This window comes from Zosterops lateralis, assembly GCF_965231275.1.
Source record: "Zosterops lateralis genome assembly, chromosome: 4".
Lineage (NCBI taxonomy): Eukaryota > Metazoa > Chordata > Aves > Passeriformes > Zosteropidae > Zosterops > Zosterops lateralis.
This window is the reverse complement of record NC_139765.1, coordinates 867,535-889,163: the sequence shown is the minus strand read 5'-3', so window position 1 is coordinate 889,163 and position 21,629 is coordinate 867,535. Positions and strand designations below refer to the sequence as shown.

The 21,629-nt window shown below is 40.0% G+C and overlaps 1 protein-coding gene across 5 annotated transcripts in view; it reads right to left on the bottom strand.

Moving 5' to 3' along the window:
* ERC1 (ELKS/RAB6-interacting/CAST family member 1) overlaps nt 1–21,629 on the bottom strand; it is a 232,486-nt gene that overhangs the window by 80,526 nt on the left and 130,331 nt on the right. For all 5 annotated transcript variants that reach the window (XM_083859867.1, XM_083859869.1, XM_083859868.1 and 2 more), the window contains exon 14: nt 9,212–9,343. In XM_083859867.1, the coding sequence (XP_083715993.1) occupies nt 9,212–9,343 (132 nt within the window). The remainder of the gene's footprint in view (nt 1–9,211; nt 9,344–21,629) is intronic.

The window sequence follows — 21,629 nt, the reverse complement described above, 5'->3', positions numbered from 1 at the left end:
GTAAGGAAGAACATCAAGCTGAAATAAGTTTCCATTAGAGGAGAGATTTCCTGAGAGACTGAACAAACTGTGTGAAAGGCAGCAAAGAATGTCAATTAGATCAGGATGGGATTGAGAGCAGCAGAAAAGGGAAATGTCAAGATAGGACAAATACTTTGCATATTATTCCACCTCCTTCCTTAGGAAACATGAAAGCAAGGTGCAGACAAAGAGCAACACAACAGGAGAAGCTCATCTATCCTGTCAATGGCAGCCTGTGCAGAAATGATTTAATAACAGAAAAAGCTGCAGCACTTTTCAGGAGCCTGTCTATCCCCCTAACCTCCCTACTCCTACAGACTGTTATTTCAGGCTCCTGCAACTGCAAATCAAGCCCAGGCTTTTGCACAGACAGAGATCCCAGGTTATCTCCAAATATAAAGTGGTTCCAGCAAACCTTTCTGGCCACTGGGTCATGGGAAGGCAGGGACTTGCAAAGAGCTTGGTCAAGTTCCCCAAAAGCCAGTAAAACAACAGCAAAATTGAGACAGGGACTGTGTATACAAAGTGATACTGGGGCTGGAAATCCTCTGTGAGAGCTCTGGGAATGATTTTGGTGATCAGGACAGGTAAACTGCAGGTCCTTCACCTGGTACACGACAACTATTGCACTGCTAACAATTCCTGGGACACAGCTGGTATTTCAGGCCAGGAAGAATGCTCCTATCAACTGATGTGGTTGTTACTTTTTGCCTCTTAAAATCAGAGCCTAAAGACTCCAAGATACCCACTCCTAAGCTGGAGATTCAGGGCTTTAGGTCAAACACAGGAAACACAGCTCAGTGTTTAATTACATACCTGCAATCAGAGCTGGTTTTATGCTTTTGATTGAAGGAAATAAATTCTAGTTCTCTCAATATACAGACACAGCAGGCTATGGGGATGGCTGTTTATAGTCATTATCGTGTCTCCAAAGTTCCAGGCAGAATATAAAATGCTGAACTTTCAGAGGGCACAGGTACAAACACCAACCAAGCAAGTAATTTCCCATGATCTGTGTATAAATCAATCACTAGAGATCATTTCAAAATCACCTCAGCAGGTTAATAAGTATATTTAAAATTATTTATTTCCTAAACATAGACTTGTTCTGTAAAAACAAGAAATCAGCACTACAAGACAAAATGTAATAAGAATCTGCACTTTTGCCCAAAATTAATTAGCAAAGCAAAAAGTCTTGCACGTTAATGGCAGTAGAAAGAATATCAGAAGGACTGAAAAAAAAAATGAACATTTCTCAAAGTGCCATTCTCAGATGACAGTCTCCTATTTATCTACAGCTCTTGAGTTTTTAAAGTATTTTTATCTCACTATGTCCATTGCTGAAATGATAAAGAGACTGCAAATTTCTGCATTATCTTTTACCCAGCTGAACTGATTAGACTGCAGAGAAGGAAAAGAAATAGACATGAAAAGAAAGACAAAGACAAGAGATCTGGCTCCATGTAAACTTGTTTGGACCCCAGAAAAATTTCCTAGAACAGATGTTAAGACATGGAAAAAGCACAGGCCAGACTTGGGACTCAGGCATGTAATTTAAGTGCCTCCAGTAACATATTACAGGGAGAAAGCACTGACTCTGACATAACTTGGATTGCCAGCAGGACCAGATGGTTTGCTTAAATCACAAGCTAATAAACCTTTACACAAAATAAGAGGGAAATGAATGATGGTTTCATCATAGCCTCATTTTTGTTAAAGCACTGGGGTGGCTTTAAGGTACTCTTAAACATCCAAGACACTTTAATTCTTGGCTATTCTGAATTAAGGGAACAAACTTCAAATTTCTGTAGATACTGGGAAAACTGTTAGGCATAGCTTTTTTTAGAGCTAAAAATGTCATAGAAAAAGGAGAGAGAACAGTAAACAATAACAAGAAAAACCTTCCTGTCCCCCAGTAAAATGATTCTGTGATATTTCATTTGTAAGGAAAGGACAGCCCTGGAGCACAGAGCAGCTGAAAGCTCTGCCCCACCCCAGCAGAGGGGAGTAAAGCAGGATGGTTCTGTCCCATCACACAGCCTGAGCTCTGTCCTGGAGCTCTGTCCCACCACACAGGGATTGAAGCTCTGGCCTCAATTCAAGCCCCTCTCACTCAGCACAGGATGCAGCAATGAAGATGTTTCCATCCATCACTTCTACCTGCATCTCCAAAGGATGCCAGATGTGCAGCACAGCTGTGTGCAGCACGGGAGGAGTGTGGCACTGCACACGGAGGAGTTCTGTGTGCAGCGAGGGCAGTCAGTGCTGAAGCTGGGAAAATGCCTCCAGATAAAAAGGCAGGGTGTTTTGATCATCTGTAACATACAGCAGTGATTTTAGGGATGAACTTTGTCTTTCTTTACATTACTGTGTGGTTTTATTAAGTCTTTGTGCCTTTGTTTTTTATGTTGTTTGGATTTTGTACATTCAGCATCCCTGATAAAATAGAGTGTCTTGGTGGTTTAACAGAAGTGGTGCCACTGTTCTGTTCCTACCTTATTAAATGGGAAAAAGGAGAGGAGCAAGATAAAGAGAACAAAAGCCCACGGTCTGAAAACCTGCAGGACACTGCAGAGAAATGCAATTTCTCTTATCACCGTGAAACTGAGATATTTAGACAGCTGATGTCTCTTATTTCCATGAGCCGCTCTCCCAACAAAAACTTCATTATAAAAAGAGCATCTGATAATAAAGAGGAGTTAATGCTCTGTCCTGCTCCTCGCTGTCTGCACTGATGGCTGTGGCCAAGGAGGAGCCCTAATGACACTGACCAGACATCTGACATCACCACGGTCCTCCTGCAGAAGCCACAAAACATCAACAAAAAACTCTCTGTCAAGGGCTGTCTTAGAGTATTCATCAAGGGCTTTGTGCTCATAGTCTGAATTGTACAAGAGAAAGGAATCAGGATCCACAGATGTTTGGAAAAGAGAAAACTCCTCAGGGCTCAGTCAGTCACAGCTGTGCCCTGTTAGGATGTTTGGAGGTGGCTTTGACAGTTTATCTCCTAAATGTGGGCTATAACCCACATCAATAAGCAACAGCTTCTGCTGGGACAAGAGCTCTTGAGGAGGAAACAATAATTGTCTCTGCTTAACACAAACAATGTATTTGAGTCAGGCCTTGAGAAAAAGTCAGCGAAAACTGAATTCTGGTTTCTACTGAGGGGAGGAAATCTGGTTAGTCACTGGTATCTGAAGACTGTAACAATTCTACTTCCACATTTTCCTCAAGTTAAGCCACTATCCAGTGGAACATTCTCATTCTGTTTTTTAATCCACATAACCCTACGAAAGGAAGTTGTCCTATTTCACTTTACATGGATCTGTAGTCCCAGGAAACTGTCTTGTGCCTATCTTCCATGGCTGGCAATTCCCAGCCCTTGGGAATACAGCAGAGACCAACAGGAATCCATCCATCTTGAGAAAAACCTGGATTTTGATCACCTTTTAAAAATCTCTGCAGAGGCAGAGACAGCAGAATGCAGCACATGAAGCACATCCTGTGCAGAACATTTGGCACCATTTATCACACCCAAACTGAATTCTCCAGATCTCTGGTTAATTCAGGACACTTCAGCCACAACTCTGAATGTGGCCATCTTCAAACTCTCCTTTCTTAGGTTACCTCTCCTGCTGCTAAGGTACAAGTGGGACCAATTGCCCAAGGATTTCAGCAGTGTTTTACATGCTGATTTCCATTTTGCTGCATTTTAGACAGTTTCATGTTAACTAGGCTCTGTCACTATGGCAGGTAGTTTAGACCTAACTGAATAATATTCCAAGAAAACATTAAATGTTGTGCTACACAGCACAGCAAAGGCTGTCAATTTATACAGCACAGGTTGATTTTCCAAAGAGAAAAACTCTGGGATGATGTATTAACTCACTACAAAACCATTATGCTGATTCCACACACAACTTTAACACTCTTTTCCCAAAAGACGTTAAGGCTCATGAACATAAATAAATGAAAACACTGCCAGTGAAGGTTGAAGAAGCACAGCCTCACTGGCAAGCTCAGCAAAGTTTCCACCTCTACACACTTGTGCAGCATTGTAGTTTACACAAAGCAAATAGCAGAACTTAACTACAATAAATAAAAGGAACTTCCACTGTTTGGAGCCAACTGAAATCAGGCTGAAATTCAGAGAAGGGTTTGAAGGAATCTGATGGGAAACAGCAGCACAGGGAAGTCTGGAAGCTTTTGTGTGAGTAGGAAATATTTCAAATGAAGAGGCATCCTCAATTTAATGAGCCTCAAGCTTGTCACTCTTGTGTCTTTTTCTATATAGGAGAATGCTAAGGGAGGGAAAACAATTTCTTTTCTTGCACTTCATGGATTTGGGGGAAAAATTAATTATGTCAGAAAAAGAACATCTGTTTTTCAATTTATCAATCTAATGCTCAAGCATTTCTAATGCTTTAATCTACTTATTATTGCATCACACATTCAACATCACAGAGAATGCAACTGGAAAAGAAATTTAAAAAGAAAAAAGCACAGGACTAGATTAAACAAATATTAACACAAGTATCTGCGTGGGTCTTCACACTTCCAAGCATTAATGTAACTAAGTCTAAAAGAATTTAATTTTCTCTTGAGCCACAACAAATAAAATGCTGTCTACAGGTAGGTGTTTAGGAAAATAATAGAGGCCAAGATAGAGCTTTGTCTGGAATACCTGACTTAGTAAAAGGCATCATATGAAATTGGTATTTATCTATTGAACAATAAAAAAGGATAAAAATACAGACAAAATTATCTTAAATTCAGCATTTGAGCCAAATTTATATACAACAGTTTCCATCAGTATTTCTCATTTCATTAAATGTAAAGGTGAGTTAAATGGAGAAATGCTCAATGTGTATTTTGCACAGGGGTTAATTATGCTTTCAGTGTCCCCCAATCCTCCTGAAAGTCATCAAATTTTGACTGCTTTGCAACCTTAACGGAGAGCAACAAATGAAACAAAAACAGAGTCATCATCCCTGGAGGAATTGAAGAGACAGGCAGATGTGGTGCTTGGGGACAGGTTTACTGGTGGCTTGGCAGTGTCAGGGTAATGGCTGCACTTGATGATCTGAAATGTCTTTTCCAACCTGAACAGTTCTATGATTCTGAAAGATTTAAAAGTTTTTTTTGTCTATAATGCTAGAAAAAGATCCCTGCCTCAAAGTCATTAGGCACAATTTTTTATTCATCATTTCTCTCTCTATTCATTCTTCAAAACTAGAGGCAAAAAACCCTCCCAAGCCCCAGCTCAGCACAGCTGAACACAAATAAGAGAAAAAATTCCCCTCTCCCACCTCTTAAAAGGTGCATTACTGAATGCCGAGGAATTTACACCCCAAATTACCTCTCCCCAGCAGGGAGGGTGACTCGGTACAAAACTGGGTGTTTTTAGAGGAAAAGGTTATGTCATCCATCTCAATATCTGGGGAACAGTAACATTAGGGAGAGGCAGTGCTCTCAAAAATTCCTGCAAACATTTCCACTGACAGGGACACAGTGAACTTCAGTCACCCAAAATGCCTCCTCTAACCAAAGCACAACAATCAGACAGAGGAACAAAGTAAATCTCTTGGAAAACAATGGTAAAATTATACTTTGGCCCGACACTGACTTAAAAAGCTCTTAAAATTGTATTATAAATTATAATATAAATGAAATAAATAGTAAAATTAATAATATACATTAATTATAAATTATAAATTATTATAATAAAATAATATAAATTTTTAGCACTGGATTTTAGTTATTATGAACTAAGTACTCAAACGACTTTGCACATGTACATATATACACACACTCAAAAAGCCAAAATGATTTTGGCAGACTTTTACAGAAAAGAGCTTTTCAGAAGATATTCAAGAGAAGTTCAGCCAAAGAAATGTAAACTCCCCAGAAAAATCTTAGGAAAAGCCTCCAGCACCTTCTCCCCCAAGCCATAGCCTGGATTGCTGCCTTGATCTTCAATCTCCTAGTTTATCAAATTCCTCATTAGGAGATACAGAAGAAGAGGAAAAAAACATTGATTAAAAGTAAACTGTCCAGCATGTCCAGGGCACTCAGAACTCTGACACTTCTACAGTGCTCAGAAAACAGCTACAGGTAATGGTTCCTGAGAAATTCCACTTTATATTGTTCATTTACCTGCAGGAGTAACTGAATTTGTGCTGTGAAATAATTCCAATTATTTCTCAACGTATGTGAGAAAACATTTCAGATCTATTTCAGTAACAGAACACTCAGCAAAAAAGATACTTTATTTTACATTTTACAAGGTATTTGATAGGACAGTGTCCAATATATGATAGATCTGTTGTAAATGTAGTTTCTATTCTATTCTTACAATGAATTGTCTAAACACTATTTATTAGAAAGTTAAAGCAGAGGGGTGTTCTGACGGGAGGACAAATGACAGGTACCATTCAACACCTGGAGAGAATTTCTGTGCAATAACTTACAGCTAAGACAGAAAAGGCTCTTGGAGGTTCTACTCTACATTCAAACCCTTGCAGAGCTTATATTTACAGTAGGGAAATGGGACAGAACTGCTCAGGAGGTTTTGGTTGAGTTATTGACTTATTCCATCCTGATTTTTTTCCTTAACAAACAGGTATTAATTTTGAACTAGGTATATGTGATAGAGAATTTCAGGAGTCTTGTTATCAATATATTTTACATGTATGTGTACTGAAATAATATTAAATCCTGCTGAAATAATTTATAGAGACAGTGGGAGGAAAAGAATGAGCACAAGGAAATACATTTAAACAATACATTACTTTTACAATATTCAGTCTTTTGGTTTTTTCCTTAAAAAAGGAAAGCAGAACAATCTGCCCAGCGTAGGATAAAAAACCACAATGTATGAACATAGATAAGCTATTTATAGGTCAGCATACTTAACCTCATTGAAAATGTCCCACTGAGAACCATAACTTCAAAAAAACACTGATGGAAGGTGTCAAGATGAGACTGCCAACTTAGAAACTTGAGTTGAAGCAGCTACTTAAGCAAGGAAGGAAGAAGTGATGGCCATTATTTTATGTGTTTATTTGCAGTTAAATGTTAGCTGATACCATACAGAGAAGGAATTTAAACAGGAGTTGATATCCATGAGAGAAGGGATAGGAACATGCACTAGGGCACTGAAAGGCCCTTTTTTTTTTTTTCTCTCTTGTTAAAGAAAACCTCCAACAGTTTTTCTTAGGGAGCAAAACTACTGCTGTATTTGTGAGCAGGGAAAAACTTCCATGGAATGCTTTTTTCCCACCCTGAGGAACAAAATGATAGTTTCTCTAAAATAAACTCAGATTGACCTACATTGACCATCTCTAATAAAAAATCCCTTTATGATAGAAGTGTTTATGTGCAAAATCCTCCCTTCAGCCTTATGGGAATCCTCACAGAGGAGTCTGCACACACCTTCTGCCCTTCCACACAGAGGGCTGGACTGCTGGGCACAGCCCCAGAGCTGCACAACCCCACAGCTGGGAGGAACCCACAATGGCATTTACACAGAGGATTCTGCAGGTGCACCAGCAAAACCAGGTCACTGTGATCAGAAAAAAAGGTTTGGAGGACACTCAAGCCTTCCCATCTATGCAAGACTGCCTCCTGTGCTTTCTGCAGGGCAGGGTCTCTGCTCTACACATCAGCAGGGACAATAAAACTGCCCCATTCAGTGGGGGCACTGCTCCCAGCAGGAAACGCCTGATTTTATTTTTGGGAAGGATGAAAGACAGAACAAGTCCAAAATCCTGAAATGAACAGGAAGCTTTAGGCAGCAGGAGAGGTCTTGCATACACAGATTGTGAATTGTCCCAGCTGATAGACACTGGCAGGACATTTTCAAACTCTGCATTAAAGACAGCAGGATTTTATTCTATAACAGATACATGAGAACCATGAAATCCAGGGTGGCTACATGGACACTGTAATTCAAATCTGAAGCCTGTAAAATAACACACCACCACACATCATGAGCTGATGAAGGGCAGGATTACACAAAACAAGGCCACAGTGACAACACTCAATATTGGGGCAGAGGCACACACAAATGAGATGTCCTCATACCTTGAACCACCTAAAGCCAAAATGGTTGAGCTCATGCACTGATTCATTAAAAAGCTTCAGACAGGCAGTGAAGTGGCAGAATGGCAGAAAACGAGATAAACAAGAGAGGAAAGAAAAAGCATGCAATTAAAAGCAAATTAAAAGCAGTTTGAACAACAACATTTTAAAAATCACACACATCACTCACACTTAGTCTAAGAACATCCATAACCTATTATGTGGTTTGTGAAAATCCATGGATTTCCATTAACAGTATATGGAACATGGACTATTGCATTTTAAAACTCTACTATTATCTGTGTTTGCCTTTCAAAATCCTACAAAGAACTTGCACAGGACATAATAAGGAGGCAAGGAGATTCTTCCACTGAAATGCAACTAACTAAATGCTCCTGTTTGCTAATTACTGTCCCAAAGCACAGTGAAAAACACCAAAGAGGCTCACAAAAAGGAAAAGTGCTTAGTTTCAGCTACTGCTTCACAAGCTTTATCAAAATCTCATGGATTTATTAATAACTTAGGAGATGCTTTCTTAATGATTACTTACCTGAGCTAAAATCGGGCATGTCCATGACTCTTCACAGTTATAAGTGGCATAAAATCAATTAATGCATGAAAGTTTCTACTTGTGGCTTCAGCACACAAGTGTGTAATTTCTGTGTGCATGCTTGGCTCAAGCCAAGGGGTTTCTTTTTAAACCAGTTGTTTTGCAAGTGCAAGGAGCTTGTGGTCCATGAACACAACCAGGCTAATAAAAACCACTGTATTTCAAATACATTCGTGAACAAGCCAGTAAATCTAAGTGGACCTTGCACACAGGAAGACAGCTTGGACAGGCAAGACAGAGCAGAAGAGTTACTATTTAAACCAGTATTTCAAAAACTTATATTTTGGTTTTAATTTCAAGAAAATCTTACTTGTGAAATATAACTTACTATATATGAAGGTTTTGCTGGTTTTATGAGTTCTGTTACCTAACAGTGGGACAGACACACAGGACCATCAAGGAAAGCTGTGATTCAGCAAAGCAGGGAAATTAGTACTTGGCTAATTAGTCTGGTTACTGCCCCAGCAGGGCTACCAGGGACTTCACAAGATTGCAGACCTGTTTCTCAGCATTGATCCTGGCTGACTCCTCTTGTGCCAGCACCATTTCCCGCTCTGCAGTTATCTGAACACTCTCCCTGAGTGCCTCTTCCAGCTCCTCGATGCGATCATCCTTTTTACGCAGGTTGTCCTGGAAAATGACGGGAGACTCGGTGAAGGTCACTCCTTTGGGGCCACAGCCTTTTTAACCAACCAACTCCTAAGCCAACCAAAAGGTGTTTCTCCCTCCCAAAGGCACAAGTGCAGGCAGAGAATCTTCACACAAAGGGAGGAGAGATGGAGGGATGCAGAAGTCAGAGGAAGATCGTAGTAAAGAAGAGGAGGAGGAAGGCAGAGAAGCAGGACCTCGAGGCAGGAGTGCTGCAGCACAGTCCTGTCAGATCACACAGCACAGGGAAGGATTGGTGGGAAATCAGGATTAGTCAGCAGTTCTGAAGAAGCAGAGGAGCCAGAAGTGGCAGGAAGGCAGCAGGCAGAGCTGCCTGTGTGCTCACACATCCAGCAGCAGGCGTGTTGAGAAGGGAAACAGAGCCCTGCACTCTGGAATTCACCATTTCCAGGGTAAGAGGGAGAAAAGCAAACACTGACCCAACAGTTTTCCACTGTTCTGACTAAGTCTTAAAGGAAGTTTTACACCCAAGGCTCTCTAGGAAATACGAAGGATGCATCTGAGCTGTCTGAATTTCAGACATTCAACTACCAGGACTCCCTAAAATCTTATTCTTTGGTTAAGAGCATCTTCACAGCTGTGAGTTCAGATGTGACTAATATGTTTAGACCACTGAAGAAAACTTACTGCTCCTCAGAAAAGATGTTTTATTGGTTTCTACAAGCAGCATAACTTTAAAATGTATATATATAAAAAATAATGGTATTATTTGTAAAGGAGACTCTCCTAACTTTAGTCTTGCAAGGAAAATAAATGTGTTTCTCCTGCTGCTGCAGAAGCAGCTTCACACAAGGCTGCAGAGCAGGCTGTGCATACAGGAATGCCCTGGACCAGGGCTGCTCAACAAATCCACCACAAGGGAGCAGCTGGATGGAAGATTTCTGCATTTCCTGTCTTGCAGATTGGTTTAGATCACAGGGTACCAGTGAGATATTAATGCATACTGAAGTTCATACAGGCCTTTTTAGCCATCTCAGGAGCACTGGAAGAATAAAAAGTGCTTTTACTTGTTGGCATTTTGCTCTTTGTCAGATGTACCCCTTTGGTTTATGTCCTTTTGTTTTTAGGACTGTATTTTTCCACTTCCACCAAAAGAGTTTTGTACCATATAAAGAACAAGGGAAAAGAAGAATGACTTGGAAAAACATTGTCCTTGCAACCTTCCTAATGAAACAATTAGTCACCGGAGTTTAACAAATGAATCTCACTCATTATTCCTTGATTCCTGCTTTCTAGGACCAAACCTCCAAGGAGAACTGTATGGAAACCATTCCTGACAGTCTCAAAAGTGCCCCTTTCAATGACAGTGTTCAGGCAGAGATGCAAAGCTTTGTCTCAGACTGTGCAGGACCCCTGGCATCACTGCCCTGGTGAGGAGCAGGAGCTGTTGGCCTTTGCAGGCAGAGCAGATTTCTGCTCATGGTTACACTCCAAAGTGGATTCACAGCACAAGTAATTGCTGGTTTGGAAAGGAACAAATGGAGAGATCTACTTTTTAAAAATAGGAGTTGCTTAACATGTTTTCATATTTTCAGAATCTTTCAGGAACGCTGATAACATCTTCCAAAACTACTTTATGTTTATAATAATCATAAATGAAGTCTCATCAAAAGATGAATAATAAGGTCACAGAAAGTTCTGTATGGAATACTGACCATTTCAGATACAGGAAATATTTATTTCCCTCTCTGCATTACAGAGTAATTATGAACTTTACTCCTTGATAAATCATTCATGGACAGCCAAGTGAATGTGAATTTCTCTGTGTCAATTAACAGAAGTGGGAACTGTACATTTGAACAGCAGCACTTCAAATGGAAACTCTATTTTAATTATTACTTCAAATGGAAACTCCTTTAAAATAAGAATGAAGAATAAGACATTCTAACACACAGGTCTATCCACTCTTCATTCCAGGCAAACATTTCAGAGGTGAATTCAACAGTGTTTATATTAAACATGACACCACAGAGTGCTCTATTCAGACAGGTGAACACTCCAGGGACAGGAGAAAGAACAAAAGCAGAGTACCACATCACCTGCATTTGAAAAAAATCTATATTCATACACAATTCCTTTTCCTAAAATAAAACATAAACTTTTACATATATGATAGAGGGTTGCAAGTTAAAAATCCAGGCTGACTTAGAATTAATTGCCTAAAAATGGTGAACTTTAATACTAATTACCCACCCAGTAAGGAAAGACTGAGTTTTCCTTTCTGTCTCAGTCAAACCCAGTTAAAAGATGTGCATTTTTACCCTTCTAACAGTGTCATGATGTGTGACAAAACCACAGACTGGCAGGAGCAGCAGGTTGCTGCTCAGTCAGGTAGTGCAGCACAGTCTCAAAACACTCTTAAAGAATTGTTTTGTTTCTAGCTCATTAATTCATGACTGATTGGTATTTGAATGACTTATTTTTTAAACATAAGCTGCTGTCTCTTATTAGTAGATAAAACTGAAGTGAACCTTTTGACACACCAGGAATGTGTTTCCAACTGTTTGGCTCTGAACTCTAAACCATGACAGGCTGATGATGACCTGTGCTGCTGCTGCTCTCCTCCATTTAATGACATAAACTATTCCACCTTTATTGTGATAAGAATTAAACTCTAGGAAAAAAAGTCTTCAATCAATTTTAACTACAGTTATACCATTTTCCCTACAGTGCCTGTTCCTGTGATGCAACCAAACCTTTGAGCATCACACCAATGGAAAATCTTCCTGTATTTTGATAAAATAGCAGAATGATGATCAGTGACAGCTTCTTTTCAGGAATCTTACACAGATGACTACTCAGAAAGAAAAAGTTATTACTTACCTGTACAGTAAGTGCATTCTTCAAGGTGTATTACCTACCCAAATACCTCAGTGACCCTCCTGCATCCCCTGTGCATGAGACTGCACAGCAGAGATGGAATTAAACTGGGATAGAGGAGACAGCTCTGCACACAGAAAATGAAAAACCCATTCCATGCTGGGGGAGTGCCAAGAGTTCAGGCACAATAAAAATTTTTGCTGATTCACATGCAAAAGGAATTCCACCCATGGCTGTCTGAAAGGCTGGAAGGAAAAGGAGGTGTGTGACTGACACACATTCCTGGGCTTTTCCTTTCACTTCAGGAAGGAAGTGCTGGGATGGCCAAGTGATGCATGTAAAAAGGATGGACCAATTGAACCTCTCCTGCATCCCTGTGATGTGTAATCTGCCATGAAGTTTGCTGGAAGTGCATGAAATAGGATACCTGCTCTCACCAAGGCATGTAGGTTCAATTAAATCTGAGGGATCCTGGCAAACTTCATAACCTCGTCTTGAACTACACTCACAAAGAGCTTTATGGCCTAATTTCACTCTTGGAATTAAGGTGGATTTCTCTAGTCAGCTCTTGGGGAAGATTAGTTAACAGTTTGAGAAGGCAATGAAATGATTCTTTTAACTGCTGAAAGTATTTCTAGGGCTAGAGAAACACCTAGGCAGAGAAAGAATGTTACCATATAACCCAAGAATTAGGTTTAGATGAAGTCCCTGATTCTCACAGAGTGAGATGAAGAGGGGTTTCTGTAAGCACAGCAACAGCAGATGGAATTACCAGGAGCTGCTGAATGCAAGGAGCAGTCTGAGAGCCACAAGGCACAAACTGCCAAGCAGGAGCTCCTTGATGAACATTTCCTCATCTGTGGAGCTCAGACCTGAGACACACCACGGTGATGTCATTAGAACAACACAGGGCAGCATCTGGAGGGTTGGACCTGCCAAACGAGACACATGGATGGGAATTCAAGCCTGACAAGTTACACTAATACTGGAAAATAACTACAGGAGACAGAAGGAGAAAGAAAAGACAGAGGGAAGTGCTGGCCACAGCACTGCATGTGCTGTATTGAAAACATGAACAGCAGAAGGTGATGAGTACATTTCTCTGAGAGTACCACAGTGCAAAAAAAGAATATGTCTACATCCAGAGGCTGTGTGCCCTTGTGGATCATGAGAAAGAACAAAAATATATCTACAGTAAAAAGAAAAAAATGGATAAATATTATTTCTAGGCATGATAGGTTTAATATAACCAGCCCATTAAAATTAGCATGGTGAAAAAAAGAACTGTACAGAAGTTCCAAACACTATTTAAACCCTCATCCCCAAAATAAACCTTTTTCTTTCTGCTGGCACAACTGGACAGTGTCAGTGTGGTTCATTTGTGTCCTCTGGTGACAGTGGTGACTCCTGTGGGAAGCTGGCAGTGTCCTTTCCTGCCAGTGACACTCCTCTCCTGTTGCTGTGAGCCTGGTGCTCCCAGCACAGCCATCACTCTTCAGTCTGGGGCTGGTACAGGCACTTTTCATCAGCCACAGCCCAGACAGAGCAAAGCCCCTTGCCAACACCAACAGCCAGCTTCACCATTTAGCAGCTGCACAAGGTGCCAGCAGCTTGAACATTTTGCTCTGGCTGCTGCAAATTACCACATTTGGAGATTTTAAACCTAGAGGGAGCAAGGTTTTGATCAAACCACAGCAGGTCACTGCACCAGATTATTGAAATGGGACCCAAAGCTGACAATAGAGCTCTGAAAATGATCTGAAGTGAGCAAAAGCAAGAGATAGCTCTAATTGTTATGGGGCTTTGTGGGGTTTTTTGTTTATTTGGTTTGTCTTTCCTTTTGGGGGGATGTGCGGTGTTTTTTGGAGAGACTCATTGGAGAAATGCTACTGTAAGATTTGTTCTCTCATAAATCAATACAACAACTCAAGGCTCCTAAATTGATCCAGGATTACAAAAAAAACCCCAAAAAAAACCAGCAGCAGTTCTAACTAACTGCACCATTAACACAAAGCTCAAACCCATGTGTTACTCCCTCGACACAGCCTTATTTGCCTGAACTCTCTCTGTAAATGTCACTCCTGTCATCAGCCCTGCACTGATGTATCACAACTCACCAGTCCTGCCTTGCTTTGCTCATTCTCAATCCTGCAGCAGACAAGACCCTCAGAGCAGCAAACATGGACTTTAAAAGAGCACTTCTCTTTTTTCCCCTCTTCTTCACAGATGAATATAGGACAGAAATTGCTGCTGATAAAAGCAGCACTGAGGACATGCTGACTGAGCAGTTGATCCCACTGAATCTCTTCCACTCCCTCAATTTTGAAGGGAATTCCTGCAACCATCTCTGGGTTTTGATTTTAGCCTCTGATTCCTCTTTCTTGATGTGCATCACAGCTTTTGTATTTGTGCTATGAAGTGCTCCCTTTAAAGCAGCCATCCATCAAGATCCTATTGCTAAGCTAAAAAAAAATCCCTTTCTTAATTTCACTCCACGAAGTCATTCTCCTCTCTCCCCATCTTCAAACCAGAGATTTCCCATCAGAAATAAATTATCACTGTATTGTCACCCCATCCAGGAACACCCCAAGGCACCCACAATCCCCTGAAAGGCAGATGCATCAAGTGGAGGTAATTTCAAGGAAAAGATCTGCTTTGGTACAACATGGATTCAGCTAAGAACCAGAAAGAGATATATTAATTTAGGGAAATATTTGGCTTAAAATATTAAAAGCTGTTCTCAATATCTCCACTAGTAAATGCCCAATCTGCTCTCCCACTGATGAGAATAAGTGGGAGAGCAGAATAAGTGTATCCTTATCCTCCCACCAGAGAATAAGGATACCTTTGAAGATGATGAGAATAGAATATGGTACAGAAAATGCTGAAATGTGACAATTAAATAGTAACATCATCAGAAAACAGTGAGCTTAAAAACACTGAAATAAGGTGTTTGAAAATAAAAGCTTCTCATTTGTGTATTTGCAGTGTTGCATTGACAGCAGCTTTATTCCCTTGCTTTTCATGCCCTGCTTTGGACAATCATCTGAACCCAATAATATCAAACTTCAGGAAGAATTCAAATGCAAGCAACGAAAGCTACATAATGTTTTAAGTGAATTTCTTGATGAATTTTACCTGACTACAGACATCCCCTAGAATGTTAATAACCTCCTCCTTTAATCCTCAGTAACAGACTAAGGGATACTAAAGTATCACTAAGTTAAGGTGATATATAAGTTATATATATATATATAATATATTAATATTATATGATAATTATTATATTAGTAATAATAAATTATATCATTATCGATAATATATTAATTATAATTATTAATATAATTAATAATATATAATTAATATATATCTATTATAGTGAAGTTCTTCCCATGCCTGCATTGAGTCCTGAGTGCACATCAAACCAAATTCAGGACTGACTTTTACTGTGTTACAACCTTCTGTCAGTTCTGAACACAATTTGCAGCCTACGTCTCAATTCCAGTTAATATCTGCACATCACAATAAGAGCAGTTGTTCTGATGTCTCCTAAGAATACGGACATTTTAGACAAAGAGAAAAAATTGAATAGGAAAAGTGCTAATTAAAGACAGAATAGATTGATTTCTATATAGAAAAAAAAATAGTTTAAGGTTGACACCAATTTGGGCAGTGCAGTAAGCAAGATTAAAGAATAATACTGATTTAGAATGAAATTAATTAGGTTTAGTACTATTTGAAATAAATTAGAGGAAATATTTTTAAGGAAATGCTTAAGTATTTGTTCCCACAGTATAGAACTAAAAAAACAAATCAATGTCTATGATTTTTTAAAAGTAAGTTCTGAATTCTGAGGTCATCATCATCACCCCATCTCTCTTTCTTTTTCTATTGTGCAAAAGAAGAATAAAACAGAATAGCAATTTTATTAAACAATGAGACTATGAAATGATCCATGGCAACTGGGCATTTTTATTCTTGGGGAGAGATGAGTTAGAAACCACTTTCAACACAGCAAGTGAAAAAAAAAAAAACAACCTTACGAGAGAGACAAAAAAAAAATAAAGAAGAAGGAAAAAATGCAAATTTATGACCATTTCTCAGGCTCATGAAATAAGACACCAAAATGAAAAGAGAGCTGTTCTTCCCCTTCAATGTGCTCCTATTGTTTTGCTTAAATCTGGCCCTCAATGTTCTGTGCTCTCAGGGGAGGCCTCCTCACAGGAACCACAGCACGTTGTCAACAGATCCATTAATCTCTCTGACAGCTTTTAGGAAAGCAGACTGAACTCAGACCCTGATCTTGGGGAAAAAAGCCTGTGCACAGCCCCTGCAGTGGTTAAGGCTGCTGGCACACACTCAGCTCTGCAGCCCCCATGGACTCACTGCCTGGCATCCCATGAAGGTACCAAACCTCCCCTCTGCCAAAGGGACAGAGCACAAACAGCAGGGCTCACCTTCCCCTGACACATCATGTTTCTGCAGGAAACACTGGCTGAAAGGGTGGCTGGGGAATAACAGTCCTGATGCATCACAGAAAAGTGTTGGGATGCAGGGAGTCTTCTTCCCTCTGTTAAAAACTCTCAGGCCATATCATGGCTTTCTCTCACTACAAATCTCAATTTGCAGTTAAGGGGAATACTGGGATAATAATAATGCTAGTTGTAAATAGTGACTTCTATGAAATTTTTCCAGCTGTCTGTTCAAAACTGTAGAGCATTTTCACTTTACACAGGAAAAAAAAGTGAAATGGTTCATCTTTTTTAAAGATCTGAAAGCAATGAATTCATCTAACCCGAACATAATAAATGTATGGTAAACTGAACTCAACCATCAAGTGCAAACTGATAGAGCAGATGGCTGAGTGTCTGTCCAGGGAAATCTTCTCCACTCCCACTGTCAGGGCCCTTCAAGCCTCCTTTCTGTTCTGGTACCAAGTGCTCTGAATGGAGCACTCCCTCCTGCTCAGACATAGGAGAGGGCAATGCCTTAGCAAGGGATTTAATGTCATAAACATCAATTATGGCCAATGACAGACTGTCTCTGTAAGAGTTGCCATATCGAGTTAAGAACAAGGTAATGTATTTATTCTGATGCTCTAATATTTTAGACAGAAAAAAGCTGCACCCTCTTTCCATTACTGTGTGCACTACTGTCTTGCTGGGATGGAGATCCAACAGTGCAAGTTTTACACGAAAATATAATGTCACAGTAGTGCTATTTCATTTGATGCACTGATTTCCAGCACTGTGCAGTGTTCCTCTACTGTCCAGTGAACTTTACAGTCCTGTTTCTGTGTTGCTGAATGATAAAAATGATTAAGGCACTAACTGTGAAAATGTCTAAGCCTTTCTTCAGTTAGAGAGCATTACAAATGAAGAATAACTGAGTCTTGTCTACAATAACTCTATTTCACACATATATAATGAAGTGAGGCTGCCTACTCATTTATGCATTATCTATGCTGTAAAAGTAGATGTATCCAGGGGTGATTAATTATGATTTTTAATTCCCAAAAAACGACTACTATTCAAATTAATTCCTCCTCACCTCCGCTCAAGAAACCTCCCCTTGCTGTCAGTGATGAAATGGGTGGATAAAAGGTCATAATTTCTGGAACTTCTCCCAGACATCCAGGAAAGGTAAGAAAAAGCTCTCCTGGGCAGAGGGCTACAACATGATCAGAACAAGAGCTGGCTTTTCTCAAAGCATCTGCCAGGGTTAAATATGTGCCTGTATCCCACTAACTGCAACACACTGTGCTGAAAATCACAACCCTCCAAACAGACACAGAGTGAGAAGCCTGTGAACACTGTATGTTCTGTAATGTGTTGTAAAAGCTGATGGAAATGAAAATTCCTCCTGGAATATGACATCACTAATGAATCATGATGCACATTGATGTCTCTCCTGCATATGCACATCCTGCTCTGTAATGGAAAACCAGCTGGCACAGAATCTCTGAGAGAAAGAGCTGCAGGGTAGCTGGATCCCAAAACTACCTATGGCTACCACTGCCCAAGTAAAATAGGAGGAAAAATTTGCATACAATTATTTCAGTTAGATTTTTATGAGGTATAACTGATCTTTAGAGCCCGTATTTGTTCATACTTGCTGCATTTTCACTAACAGAAGTCCCACATAGCACTGAGAAGCAGAGAGTGAAACCCTGATCCACATTACCTCAGAACCACATTGAGCTGAATTACTGAGAACACATAACAATATTAAGTTTCATCCTATTTGGTAACTGAGAAGAAAAACTCATCCTTTCAAAAAGTACTAAAAATTTCTTTAAAGAAGAATTGCAGAGTGAATTGGTCTCCTTTCAGTGACTGATGCCATGAGCTGTGTCCTGGAGGAGAGCATGAGGATGATCTAGACCTGAGTGAAATCCCAGGCAGTTGTGGAAATGCTGATGGCACCACCCAGGCCCAGGGAACACTGACACGTCCAGGGCTGGGAGCACAGGGACTGTCCAGGGACAGGGAAGCCAAACCTCCCCATGATGTCATTAATGTCTGAAAAGGACTGGGAGAGGAAGAGAGAGAAACAGAACATTTTGATCTGAGTGATTCCCAGAGGTGGCTCTGAGCTCAGTGAACAGATCCACATTTGGTGTGTCAGACTGATGTCTGGAACAAACCCTGCAGATGCAGGATGGTTTTACAGAACACATTTCTGCCAGGCTGAAATGGAGCTGCTGACTGTGTTCTGTGCACTGCACTCACCTGGCAGGCAAGGCTGGAGTCTGATATGGCAGTGGTCTGTATGGGAGAGAAATTAGCCAGCAACTCACACTGGAAAGTGGCTCATCCCAGGAAAACACCTAACACATTTAACCAGCATAACCAATTTGCTTCAAATCTGATAATGCCAAGAGTTTTTTTGAGAAGATCTTGAACTTTAAGCTTAGCTTTACTTTAATAATTTCTTCAGAAATTTTGTACTCACTGTCTAAAAGCAACTTCAGAGATTAATTAGGGAAGCACAATCTTGCTTTACCAATAGCCAAAGGAGAACATAACATAATTTTCACTATGGCAGAGTATTACTGTCCAGAGATGAGATGAAAAACCTTCATCCACCCCACCTTCAAAACCCAATACAGCATATCAAGAGGAAATCTTCAGTAATTTAAGCTCAGCTGTCTGGGCTCCACTTGGGTGTTCAGGTTTCTGAGTGCTGGCACTGACTGTGTGCACATCCTGTGGTGCCTCAGAACAAACTGAACCACAACAGATTTACTGCAGCTGGAGGGGACCTGCAGCAACCACCCAGTCCAACCTCTGGCCAGCTCAGGGCTGCCAAAAGTCACAGCACCTTGTGGAGGGCATTGTCCAAATGCCTCTAAAACACTTGGCAGCCTTGGCTGATATTTAATGAGTTTAGAAGGTTCATTTGATGAGAAGGTATTTGCTTATCTATCCACTTCATTGAGCTTTGCTTGGATCACAGCAAAACATTACTGAATATCATAAAGTTGCATATTTGTTTAGATTAAAAGTAGAGCTCTTTCCACTGGAAGGACAGGTTTTTCCAATGTGATAAAAGAAATACACTGTCACAAGAAACAAACAGCATATACTTGGCATCTACAATTCCTGGATTAGGAATATACATTAAATTATCTAAACTTGGATGTGGAGAAAGAAGAAAGGAACTACTAAGTTAACTTGCTTTCTACAGTTGCTCATTGAAGCACCCAAACCCATCTTACACATCATTTGGATGTAGTTTGTCAGCAGCAGTTAGAGATTGATGGATACCTGCTGCAACACAGATCCAACAGTACACAAACACACAGCATGGATATTCTGAAAATTCTGGGAAAGCTCCAGAAGATGCCAGAGTGATGGAACAAGGAAATATCCATACCCCCTTTCAGAAGCCAGGTGAAGCATCCATTCAAATATACTAAAATTCAATAAATGTTACCTTTCTAGGACTAAACAGCACATCAATTATTTTTCACAATAGCCAAGCTTTAGTCACTTCAAGCAAAAATTTTCTACTCCAGCCCAACAGTTTGTTTGTTTTTTTTATCCTGTTTATAGACCAGACGCTCGTCAACCTCTCAGATCTCAGGAGAGTTTGTGGCTTAAGAGAACCCAGGAGGAAAAGACAAATTTGGAAAGCCATTTATCCATCTCACTAGAATTGAGACATTATGGGTTTCATTCTTCCCCCAGTCCCCAAAATACCCAATTTCCATCATCGGAGCTCTGTGAATAAATGAACATTTTGTGACTGGACTGAGGAAGAAAGAACCCACAGGCCTGTGAGGGGCAGAGAGGAGAGGAGGGCACTGTGTGTTTATTTCACTGCCCTGCAGACAGTCAACCCAAAAACATGCAGATCATATATTTTTAAGCATTTCATAATGTCTTATTATTAATTCCAGCCAAAACCACCAAGACCAAAATGATCTGAAATTGGTGCTTGTGTGTCCTGACCCCAAAGCCAACAATGGTTTCATAAGGAAAAAAAGTCAAATATCTCCAGTCCTCTCAGGTTGATTTTTTTTTAAATTGATTACAAGGCAGTTCCCTTTAAGAGTCTAGAGAGAAGACAGGTCTCCACAAGTAACAAACTGAAATGTGGTCCTGGGTAAATGCGACTTCCAGGAAACCAAAACCTTGCAGTCCTTGAGAGAGGGAGCCTGTAAGCAGAGGGCTCTTCTAAAGGAAGGAGCTTTTATTGAACCTGTCACTTGTCATTAAACACTCCATATTTTACCTCAGCCTGATATTTTCATTAGAGCATACAGAGCTTTTTCATCTGTGAATGAAAGCATTCCCTTCAGCCTTGTGCTGAATATGGGGAAAGGCTCTCTAAAATCCAGCCCACCCAAACAGGACAATTATGTCCACAAAAGCAGGAAAAGCACCAGGGAAAATCAGGTAACATTAATACCATGATAACTTGCACACTTCAGTGTTGACTATCACATCACATTTCAATCTTAAATTATTTATTGCATTGAATAATTTCTATTTTTAATGTCAGGAAAAACTTGCCTATAATTATACAGAAAGCACAGACACCAGTGCAGAATAAAACACAACATAAGCAAAGTGCAAAAAATTGTGTACTGCCCTACAGAGAGCTCTAGATGGAAAACCTGAATGGGAAAAGGTAAAGATATCCATGCTATTCATATTTTTATATCTATGATCTCTCAACTGTTTAAGACACTTCATAAGTAAAGAATTGGATAAGAAATTGCAAGGGCAGCTATACATTCTTAAAGAACTCTGATATAAAGCAGCACCATTTTCCTCCAAGCAAAAGCTGCCTCACTGCTACCACCAAAGTGGTGTTAAATCATTTTAACAGGACTTAAAGTTCTCAGTAACTGAAATATCACTCTCTGTTCATTGCTATGTAGTACAAATACTTAACATAATTTACTGTTTCTTAAAAA